This window comes from Aythya marila, assembly GCF_965140915.1.
Source record: "Aythya marila genome assembly, chromosome: 5".
In the NCBI taxonomy this organism is placed as follows: Eukaryota; Metazoa; Chordata; class Aves; order Anseriformes; family Anatidae; genus Aythya; species Aythya marila.
Genome location: NC_139046.1, coordinates 43,952,363 through 43,964,928, shown reverse-complemented (window position 1 = coordinate 43,964,928; position 12,566 = coordinate 43,952,363). Strand labels below are relative to the sequence as shown.

The window sequence follows — 12,566 nt, the reverse complement described above, 5'->3', positions numbered from 1 at the left end:
TGTTTTGCCCATGAGATGACAATTGGTGAGTGATCTCCTTGTCCTTATCTCAACCCTTGAGCCCCTTTTCATCCTATTTTCTCCCCCTCTTCCTTTGAGGAGGGCAAGTAAGAGCGTGGTGTGATGGAGTTTACTTGGCCATCAGTGTTAAGCTACCACAGTGGTACACACACTGCTATCATCTACAGTTGTCTACAACACGAGATGTGTGGCATTGACATATAATTGAATAAATAGCGTTTGGCTTACTAGTTCGGTATGTAGCATGCAATAAAGTGTTTCAGAATTTAAAAATGCCAACTTTCTTCAAGTTGGTAGTATTCTTCTACTCTTTTCTCCTCAATTAACATATCTGAATAGAGAAAATACTGCTATGACTTTTAAAGCTTAATCAGTACAGACAGAAATAAGCTTTTTGTTTTCATTTAAACCTATCTATCAAAACAGTGTTGTCAAAAAAAGAATTATTAATTACAATTCTTTGAAAATATGTATTTGAAGTAACAGAAACTCCTTTGGTAAGTATTTCAGCCGTTATCTGCAAAAGACATTCAGGAGATAATTAAGATCCACATATTGCTGAAAGTTAAGGCCCTTAGGAAAAATTACTTAATTTGTGGAATAAGGCAACAAAAAGAAGGTAGGATCTGTGCACTGTGTTGGCTTTAAATCTAAAAGGTGATGAAAGTAATTCCCTGTATGGCTAGCAATGACAACACTTCTGCTTTTATGGAACTTGACAAAACACATAAATAGCATATACATTGTTTTCACTTTGCTCATCTTGACTAATGGTCTTTCCTGATTTTCAGTAACAGCCTTTTTAAAGCTTATTATTATAAGCTTATTATAATAATATGCTTTGTGGGGAGGGGAAGGGGGAATAGAAGAGGAAAAAAAGGCAAAAACCAGAACTGTTACTTCCCAAAGATGGGAAATTTAAGTGCACTGAAATAAAACAAAACCTTTTACATTTACATCTATTTATGCAGTTCAGTCCAAATGTCATCATTGTAATTATTAAGAGACTGTTCAGTAAGATGTGTAATTATTTGTCTCAGTCCACTTCCCACTGGACAGGTGTGTACTTCTAATGGTTTTCACCATCATGGCATCTTGATGTCCAGAGAAGAGAGTGATATGACAAAGTTTAGAAAATGAAATGACAATTCCATTATTAACCTGGAGCCAGTTCTGTCAACTGGGACAGAGTGTCAGCCTATACAGCTGTCAAGCTGTCGCATTTTACTAATGCTAACTTCACTTTAATGTTAATAACGAAAGGGTGACAGGCAGCCTAACATAGTTAACAGTCTCCACAATTTAGCTTCTCTAAGAAGTGCTTGTGCTAACAGGGTGTCAGGACACTCTCCAAGAGGCAGGCACTTTCTCCTACCCATGCAGTTTCTGCTATCAAGACAGCCTTCGGTCCTGGGGGTCAGAATCAACTTTCTAATGAGAGAGAATGAGGAGCTTCTCTCCTTATGTCTAGGAAAGCTCATTCTCCAGCTTCTATTCACTGGATTTATTATTTATTCACTGGATTTATGGCTCCTTTATCTGAACGAAAGAATGTACATGCTTAGATTTCTCAATTCAGCAAACAGGTAATGTAAAGGAATCACAGACCTTTTTCTCCATAATATCATTAGTTCACACAAAATATAAGACATTTTGATACTAAACATCACAATGTCATCTGAACACTCCTACATATTAAATGCTGAAAAATGTGTAAGGAAGTTTCAAACTTTCCCATGCATGCTGAAGACGTGATAAAGCCTGCTTCTGGGTATCTTGGACACAAAAATTGAAAAAATAGAAATAAAAAAGTAGAACTAAAGAAAAAGTAAGTAGCAACATACCATAAACAAAGCCTTTTTCTCTTGACTGACCCAGAATTTTTATTTGGAAAGTATCTAAAGAAAGGAGTAGTGGTGGAAGAAAAATATATATCCCATTTTCAAGCTGTCATATAATTTCTCATCTGCTAGTTAGTTGAAGAATGACTGCAAACATGTAAAAGTTACAGGTGATTAATGAATAATATGTTAAATAAGACTTCTCCTAGGAAGGGTAGCTATGAATAATAAAAATAACAGTCACTGTAGTAACCTTGGTCATCATCTTTTACAGAATGACAATACATACACAAAACTGCCACTTCAAATCAAGTTGTGTGAGGCTGATGTTCTGATCAGAATTAAGTGACAGATTTTGTTGTGTTGCTTTTATCCATTGCATATTGCTCTAATCTTTTCATGACTCTAGGAAATTATGGTAGCTGTGATGCAGGTGAAAAAATTACTCTAAAAACCAATACCCTTTCACACATCCTAACAGTCCCTCTCATTGTCAAATGTTGCAATGCTACAGTTTTTCATGTCACATTTGAGCAACCCTCCCCAAACAAAACACATTTGCCAGTGCTCTTTCTCAGACTCACAGAAAAATTTGTAGGGCAATTGGCAAAAATATTAATGCAGGTTCTGTACATTTATTTAGAGACAAAATAAAACTTTTCTACACTGTCTATCCCTAGGAAGCCACAGATAAATAATGAAAATGTAATGTAAATACTATATCTCACATACACATGCATGCAAATCAAAGGACAACTTCATGCAAACTAGATAATGCACTTCCAAATGTACTTAACTGGGATATATACATGCTGTTTCTGAGGAAAGAAATTATGCTACTAATACCATGACCGTCCAAGGCATCCTCAAAGGAAAAACTAAAGAACAAGAAAAACGGAGAAGCAGCAGAATGGCAGAACACCAAATACATTCTGTAATAAATAAATAAATAAAGACACCACACAGCTTAGAAACGTGAATTGCAAACAACAGTGGAGCCCATTGAAAAAAAAAAAAAAAAAACACAACAGAATTCTATAGGCTGTTCCAAGGACACCATCATTGATATTTGTGACATCGTTTTCTGTATCCTTGAAAGCAACAAGGCTGAAGAAAATAAAGGTATGCTAAACAAGGCTAAGGACAGTTGAATAGACGGCAACCAATTAACAAGAGTGAAAGAATAAAGCACAGTTAAAGTTGTAATACACAAAAACAAGCTCTTCCAATGAGAACCAAAAATAAAACAGACAGCAGAGGAAACTCTATAAATTGCTGAAATTCGTTGAGTCAGAAATAACACAGGGAATTATAAATCTTAATCACTCCTTGTCTGTTACATTCGTCTTCTTCAAAAGCACAAAACATTTGTTTTTACAATGAGTTTTGACCTTAGCTAACATGCTCTACTACACCAACTCATGTGGAAGGCAAATGTAAAGTGATGGTATCATTCTAATTTTATGAAGTTAGGATTGGTGAAGTAATAAATGGAACTGAGCAACTATAGTACTGATGAAGTGATTTCAGAATTCAATTCAAAACGCAGTCTTCAGCTAGGAAGTTGTAGAAGCCCACGCTTATACAAAAAATGCCATAGTCAAGTCTATAAAGAGACATAGGAAAGGAATTTATTCCATTAGGGCATATGAAGAGAATCTGTATCTGTATTGTTGGTGGTTTTCTTTCCTTTAAATCAATGTCTTGTCTATCTTGACTTGCCTCAAAATACGATTCAGCAAGTGTGAAAGCCACATGCTTCTGACAATCATATATAACAGAAATTTAGGTGTACTGTAGTGAACAGCAATTATCAACACCCATCATACTTTAAAGGAACCCATAATACGTACCTCTTGAATTTCATATTTTTTCTACCTTTATGTCTAAGATTTAACGTGAAATTCTACCATACCAAAAACTTCCACACCACTGTCACGCTATACCTCATTGCTTCAAAACCTGGTAACAAAAGACCATCCTGCTCTGCTACTCACATATGCTATCAACACTTAATACCAGTGCCAGGAGTAGGACTCGATGATCCTTGTGGGTCCCTTACAATTTGGGATATTCTATGATTATTTAAGAAAATGGGTATGAATCATGGTTTTCTTTTTACTGTATGTTTGAGGTCACAGATAAGCAAAGGCAGTAAAAGACTCGTACTTCTTACAGGAAAAAAATCATTAAACCTGACTTTTTTTTTTAAACCTTCCACCACTCACCACAATTACAGACAGCGGAATGAACCCTCTGTGATTATTAACAATTCTGAGTCAAAAGCATTGCCAATGAATTAGCATGTACCCTAATATTTGGGCTTCATATAAATGTCAGAAGATTTATGTTTTTCTAAATTTGACATCATGGAAGTTTATGAGATGCCACTGCACAGATTTAACCCTAAATTTAACTTTTTCAGACATTTTGTCTTGTAGATACATGGATAACTGTCTTTATCATGTAAGACAGCCCCTTACACGGTAAAGATACTAGGTGCCGCCTGATTTTAAAATGACTCACTTCACTCCTGTAGTGTTCACTATGCCATAACAGCAGTGATGATTTGCTGCGAAACCAGGGTCTGTGTCTCAAAATCTGTTAGCTCTATTGCATTTACTCACGGGCACACCTGCAACTCCCACCAATCTTTTTACCTATGTGTGTAATTAACCCTTTTTTTATCATACTCAGTGAACTTGTAGAGATACACAATCTTTTATTTGTTACTTGGCAGCCTGTTAAAAGCTTTACATTCAAGTGAAATAGTTCTACAAATTTAAGGTTTGGTGCCTCAACTTCAGTGCATTACAATCACCAAAGCACAGACAACAGAGTACCAGAGAGAGCCAGCAGCTGCCTGCACATGTGAGCCAGTCTGCACTCCGGAAAAAAAATGAGAGCAGTGAACGTTGCTCAAAAGGTGTTCTTTTTGTATCAACACATTTATCTATTATCACAAAGCAGTGGAGCAAACAGTTCCACTGATTATTTAATAAATCTGTTTGGAAAAGGTCTCTGGAGGTCATCTACTGGCAGCACTAGAGAGGGCTAGACATGGCTTCCTCTAGTGGAATCTGGGGACTTTCCAAGGATGGAGATCCCACAAACTCTTTGGATAAGAAGTTCCAGCGCTGCACTACCCTCCTGGTAAAGATCTGCAGCAACTCTTGAATTAGTCCTGGAACTGTAAGGATTGCTTTGTCTCTTTATCACTCAGTTCCTAATATTCATTACACTGCCTGTTGACAATTGCTTCTGTTGGAAGTATGTCAGACAGGTCAAACCATTACAATCTATTAGATCTCACGAGATCCTAAGTATCCTTTCAGAAGCAGTATTTCTAACTCCTGCTTAAGCCAATGGGATTAGAGGGCAACCTACATACCTCAAGACTGATTTGTCAATGTTTAAATCCCCTATAAAAAAGTCAAATTCACAACATGAGAAAAAAAGAATGCATTAGTGCAGTACAGCGCTGCATGGTTTAACCGAATAAATGCTGTGCATTAACAGCATTGTCAGCTTCTAATTAGAAAGCAACCATGAAGACCAACTATTTTATTGTATGAGCATTAGTATGTAGTAGGTAGAGACAAAGAAAATACTTTCTACTATTAGCCTTAACAGTTTTTGGCATAGCTGCCTTTCTTTCCAGAATACTGATATACTTGACTTCTGGGTATTTTTGAAACTTCCCTTAAAAGAAAGCAACACAATCTTAATGCAGACAAGTAGAAAAATCGCTGATAGCATTTCTCACCACTACACTACTGACAGAGTTGCTAATCAGTGTGTAGACAAAAGAATTGTCTTGAAAGGCAATTAAAAGAATTTTTGATTGGTATTCTTAAAAAAAAGACTTATCTAATGCCACCAAACTAACTTCAAATCTCATAAACACTCAAAGAATACACATACCTGCAACTGGAATATTTTGTGAGACTGACAGCTGTACATCTCCAGTCCCAGGTGGCATATCTATTACTAAATAGTCCAGCTGACCCCAGTCAACCTAGAAGAAAAGAATAAAAACGTATTTTGGACATTTGAAGTGTTTTTACTTAAAGCATTTCACAAGAAACAAGGATTGAAATAACAACACATTACGTAGAACACGTAAACCAAGGACATCTTGGAAGAATGATACTCAGAGACCCTCTTAGCCAGACTACCAGTAAAAGATCAAAACATTTCTTAGAAAATCATAGAATCACAGAATCACAGAATTTTCTAGGTTGGAAGAGACCTCAAGATCATCGAGTCCAACCTCTGACCTAACGCTAACAGTCCCCACTAAAAACATCCAATCTTTCCTGATCACTCAAAACTATGCACATACCTTTCTGAATATAATCCTTACAGAACTCTTCACCTCCCTCCCCATTTCCCCCAAAAAGGAAATTAACAACTTAAGCCTTTTACTTCACAGTTGCTTAATCACAGTTTAGAAGCAGGTGTTACATAAAACTTGAGTAAAATGCTGTTTGTTGTGTAACAAATACTGCTTTGGAACTGTTTCCATCAATTTTAGACCAATTTTGCTTGCTACTTATCAATTCTTTGAAACCTATATATAATCTCTTTAGTAATCCTTTCCTGGTTTGTTGTTGTCAAGTTATTCATGCATGGAGAACCACTGGTACTGATTTTTTATCAGGAAAAATGGCTGCTGGAAAAAACAAATTTGTTAAATGAAAATCACTGGGCATAATTATGCAGACCTACAGTGTATATAAAACATCATAGAATAAAACAAGTTTACCAGTCGCTAGGCATCAAATGAGAGTGACCATTGAAGATACTAGGCTCAAATCTGGAAATTCTGTAATTATTTGTTCTTGGCCAGGCACAGACTTCCAGGTGAGCTAAATTACTCTTCCTGGAGCACCACATACTGCAACACAGGCTCTCCATGAGCTGGAGGCTGTCGAGTGGTGCAGCTTCCCTATCACAGGGAAAGGAAATAGTACTATTCCACGTAACGTACAGTCAAGCCATGATTTGCCTAAACATTTCCCAGTGGTTTAACTAAGCTTTGGGAGACCCTTAATTCAACTCTGACATGGTGCAGGCATATACCAGTGTACTTTTTCTAGGCAGCGATAATGATATGAGGTCTTCTGCCTCTGCAGTACATGAGTTTTAGAAATCAAAACCATTAAAAATAGTGACAATGCAAAAATATCTCCCCACACATTTCTCTCCACACAGACAATGTGATTCTATGTTTCTGATTCAGACTACAGATGTAGTCTCTGAGCTGCTCTCAAAAGGAAAATGCCAAGCAAGAATGAGATTTCACCTTCTCTTTTATCTTATTCCTTCCCTCAGTGTCACTGGAACAGCAAAAACAACCAACTTCTTTTTGCTTGTCCACAGTTACTGTTCTGGAGTGTTAGACTTTGTCAAGGGAACGTTCATTCATTTTCATTCAGTCCTTGTACAGATGACGATGTGCTGGGGAAGCACAAGTGATGTTAAATCCAGACCACTAATCAATGTAGTACTCCAGGGAGAAAAGCAATGGTTCAGGGCAGACTGATGAAGATGCAAGATTTTGGAGCAATTACGGGAAAAAGAGGATGGGGAAGGTTATTTACAAATTCTGACTTAAGACATCTAAATTAGATGTCTTCAGGTGTACCTGAATTCAGGTGTGCCTGAATTCATCTCAGGCACACCTCCCTTTTCTCTCTTCCTAAATAAAAGCTGCAGGAGACTGAATGGTACCTAAGGCAGTCTAGCTAGACAGAAAATGCTGCTTATGTTAACCACAGCAAAAATTACACTTCACTTTTTTACATTATCAATCTCTATTTTATAATGTCGATATCGTGTCAATGAAACAACATATGCCAAACAGATTTCTTAAATAATTAGCATTCATAATCATATTAAGACTATACAACCCTGGAGGGGTTATATATAAGTCTCACTTATGTGCAAAATGTACATACTGAAACTTAAGCGTGGAATAGAGAATCCAGTTTATCCTTAAAAAAAATTACTACATTTTTCATAACTAATCCTGCCTAATTGCAAAACAAGATAAGTGCCAACGCTTGCAGATGCCTCCTTTTCCAGTGAAAATTAACTCTGCTCACTTAAAGGTGTGAAATTTAAATTTATGTATTACATTTCTTAATTAAAAATTAACCATTATAAAGGTGACAAATTGAAAGGTAAATGATATAGATGCTGATATAGATGCTAGCAATAGAGTAGCTAGCAATAGTTTACAACAGGAGTAAAGACAAATTCCTTAAAGATTTGTAACTAAAAACATCTACATACATAGAAATCTAAATATGCAGGAATAAATCTCTCATAATAATCACAACCATTTTGGAACACAAACGTACAGCGGATTTTATGCTATAAAAAGGATAACAAAATGCATTTATTTTCCCCTGTGTCTTTATAAAGTACGATCCTGACACCTTTTGTTAAATCCAAATTTACAAGTCCAGTAACCACGTTCTCCTTCCTTAAATGCTTCTACATAAACTACGAATTAACTATTTTTTTGCCTTCTGCCTTTCAGCAAGATGCAACCCTAAAATATATTGATGAGCAGTATGCCACTTGTATCATTCTGATTGAGTTTCCAGCTACTTAAGTCTACACAAAACAGTTATGGTTGTTGAAAAGCTTGGGATACTGAGTAGTCTCCAGGCTTTTACTGCATGAGCTTAACTTGAAGCACCACCACCACCTCACAGAGTACTGCAAAATAATCCAAAACCCATTCTTACTAGGGGTGACTGGAACGAAAAATAGCTCTTTTTCCCATAGCTAAAAGCTTTCTAGTTTCAGCTTTCTAGTTTCATATGTAGTTGCTGGCCCTGACCGTATATTAGCTCTTCTTGTGGTGTCCTTCTGGGACCATGCTGTGGCATTTCTTCACTTTTCCAGATATCAGGTTCTTCAATCACTAGCCTCCTTCATCAAGCTCCATGTGAAGCTTCTACCTGGCACACATCACAGTTCCCCAACCAAAACACCCATACCCATGCCAGTACTGCTCAGACGCTCATCTTCAAGTAAAAGTACACTTTAATGTAAAGCTTACCAGTAGAAAAATGCACAAAACAACTGCTGCTTGGTAAGTTACTTCCAAAATTTACCACGTATGGAAGAGGAGTACAGAAATCTGAAGGTACCAGAGCTTTCTGCCTCAAGCTTCCTTAAATAAGTGACTCCCTAACAAACAAGAATATTCTGTGTTGTGCTACGAGTAATGATTTGTGTTAAAATTACAAAACTCTGAAAACAGAAGTTAATCAGGGAATCTCAAGCACATGGTGAACCCCATTGTACATCTCATTGCTAGGCAACAGAAAAAATACTCTGTTAACATGTAGTGCAATTATATTATAACACTTTACTTAATTTATGGCACTGAAACCACCTTATTTTATGTATTTTCTTCAAATTCATGGATTGAAAAACTTAGACTTCATCAAATAAATAGTCTCATTGTATAACATAGAAGGTACACCAACACAGCAGTAGCAGAAAGGATGTTTTGCTGCCGTGCATAGTAGCAGAAAGACAAGCTCTTCTCACATCAGTTCAAAAACACAAGGAAGACACCTAGGTGTGCAAGTGTTAAATATACATGAAAATTATTTTCCACACACCTCAGAGTTGTGCCAGCACAATTTTTGGAAGGCAGATGGCAAACTGGATTGGAAAACTGCTCCTTATTAAAAATAACATTTTTTAAATCCTCATAATTTTATTCTTTCTTCCTCTCTATTTCTAATCTAGGGTACAAACAGATCTAAGACCTCTGAGACTCTAAGTTGCACCACAAGGACATCGATATAACTGTTACAAAGAACTGAGCTAGTGCTTTTGCCCAGGAGTGAACAGTGGCCTGTAACCACATGGACCTGCTCAGACTCAGGTTGGAGAGCTCTCCAACTCACCACATTGCACTCTGTAGACTCCTACTTGCTGCAAAATAGAACAAAATTAGAGGATGATGAACACTGTGGAGGTCAGTTGCTTCTTCATTATCCTCCCACAGCAGTACATAACCAGTACAACAGGCTTTTATTTAACACATCATTGAATATAATTTGGAAGGTTCTATTTGTTATAGAACTGCACACATTATTTAATGAGGGAAAAAATTTCAGGTGTTACTAAATATCAGCAGAGGAGGAAAAAAAGGGGGAAGAGACATTTTTAATTAACTTAAAATTGGAACATATAATCAGAGAAGTAGCTTTCTGAAATCTACTATTGCCATTCTTTCAACATTATTAAAATGGGATGTATAATCAGGCTGTGACATAAAACACTAATTTGAATGCAAATCCTGTTTATACGCAACAATTTACCAAATCAGGACCACTAGTCTTCATGTTCTCAATCAGTTCTAAGAAGTGTGCCTGTATGCAAATGCCACTGCATACAAGTAAATGAGCTCAGATTAACAGCACATTAGAGGAGTTCCCTTTGCAAGCACTGAACTGACGGCAGTTACAAAAGCCTGCCTCGAAGCATCTGTAATCTGTCAGCACCTCTGCATGTACAGAAGTGTTAATATCTTTGCCTCTCTAATATATACAGTGCGTAAAACATTTCAAACCATAGAAATATAATTGCACTTCGCTTAAGTATAGCATTCATCTTTTTTTAAAAAGATTTAACTTGACATTTATTGTTAAGCAATGTAATTAAGTGCCATGTGCTTCTGTGTATTTTCCCTTGCTCAGAAATACCATGAATGCTCCTATGTAAATTACTTTAATCAATCACTCTGTTTATGTGACAATTCATAATCAAAATACCAGATATGCATTTTAAGTAAGGGCTCCATATAGCAAATTAAACCTGAGATAGAGCATGGAGAAAAAAAAGATGGCATTTCTGTTGAGGAATGAAGCCTGAGAATCCTCTGTGCACGAGGTAGAAGTGACAGAACATTAGCACAGAAGAGGGATTGCTACTTGTGGTTCTGAAGTAATCCTGGTGTTTGGTAAATAACAGAAGATATTATTTATTTGTTCTCACTAAGAGGAATACATGCAGAGTTTCAATCAAGCAGCACTGCAGGTGCAGACTTGGCAGCAGCCAGCCAAGCTCTGAACACCAGTATCAGCAAAGTACAAGAGCTATGTCACAGACAGCTTAAGGGCTGTTCCTGCCTGACCCCCCCTCCTAACTACTGTGTTGGGTATGCATGTGATTTAGGACAGGCAAACAGCTGAACATACTAAAGGTAAGAAATTTTGTTGCAAATTTAGTATGCATACGCATACAACTGTTCACATGCATAAAAATCTCTTAATACAAGATGAAGCAAACATTAAAAAGTAATTCCTTGAAAATTTACTTAAAGATGCTGATTAAACATGTATAGACAGTGGAAATTAGAAGAACTGGCTTCATGATAAAAGAAAGAAGATTTTTAAGGAATAGTATAATTAAACTTATGATATGTTAATTAATATTTATTCTCAAAAATATTTGATAAACTAAAGAAAGGAGCATTTCCCAGGCGTAGAACAGAAGACGCTTATCCCCTCCAGTAACTCTCTCAACAGTGAAATAATGGCTTACACCATAGCAGAGTATTCCATAGTACTTAATACAACTTGACACTTTCTGAACAAAGAGCATTGCCCCTTTGACTTGTCCTGTGATGTTTAACCAATCTTGAAGACCGACAATCCAGTATTGCAATAGTTCAAATACCCTCTGAGGTATTTCTGAGCAGCCTATTTTGCCAGAGTATACAGAAAAATTGAGGTGAAGCATCTGAACAGTTTACTCCTCGGATTTCCATAAAGTGAAGGAGATTGTCCTCTTCTTTCCAAATACAGACTAAGAGTAACTTTAAGTACCTAGGAAGGAAATCAGAGTCCTGTTCAATTCAACCACTGAAACAGAAACTGGCCTCCTCCTCCCGATGGCTTTTAATAATATAGAAATCTGAAGGCAAATGAAAAATATGATGCAGTTGCCTGAAATTTCTGTCCTATATAACCTACAAAATGAAGCAACTCCCAAAAAACAAGTATGAAGTGGCCATTCTGCAGAGGGTACTCCAGGAGACTGAGGATAGGCACTTGACACCAGGCTCCTCCTCCACTTCAGGAAACCCTACCAGTGCCATGTCAGCCTTAGTGGCATAAGAGAGGGCACAGAGATGTGGACCAGCCTGACACGTCCTCAAGAGTCTGAGGCTGGTCACTGGGGACAAGTGAGAAGGAGTGTCTCTATGCATCCCCAGAATGATTAATGGAGATGGAATCAACACTATCATATCTAACAAAATCTCCCACTAGATTTGAGTTATTGCTGTGAAAGAGCCTTTGTGAGTTGAGACTCCTATTTCCCAGGGAAGCACTTGTTCCCTAAAAGGAGACAGTTTGAGAAACAAACTGTATTATGCACTCAGTCTTGAGACTGATAATTCATCTGCTGCTCTCTGTCCTTGACCCACAGTCTGTACTACATGATTTGCAGGAAATTTTCTTCAGAAATATATATACCATCTTTTCTTCCTGTTCTATGACACAGAATTGTCTGTAGTTCAGCTTCTCAACAGCAACGTCTAGAAAAGAAACATGGAATGAGACAAGTTTCAATTCGTATGCCTTTTAGCAATGAAGTTAAACAAAAAAAATAAAGTAACATAAACCTTAACAAACCAGAATAAACTGGGCTAGCATCACATCA

At 36.9% G+C, this 12,566-nt stretch overlaps 1 protein-coding gene across 6 annotated transcripts in view; it reads right to left on the bottom strand.

Annotated features, from left to right (window-relative positions):
- The window catches only part of NUBPL (NUBP iron-sulfur cluster assembly factor, mitochondrial), a 91,525-nt gene that overhangs the window by 33,343 nt on the left and 45,616 nt on the right, over window positions 1–12,566 (bottom strand). For 5 of the 6 annotated variants that reach the window (XM_082761978.1, XM_082761979.1, XM_082761981.1 and 2 more), the window contains one exon: window positions 5,787–5,880. In XM_082761978.1, the coding sequence (XP_082618104.1) occupies window positions 5,787–5,880 (94 nt within the window). Of the gene's footprint in view, window positions 1–5,786; window positions 5,881–12,379; window positions 12,442–12,566 lie in introns of all 6 variants that reach the window. The other variant, XM_082761983.1, reaches the window with a different exon arrangement.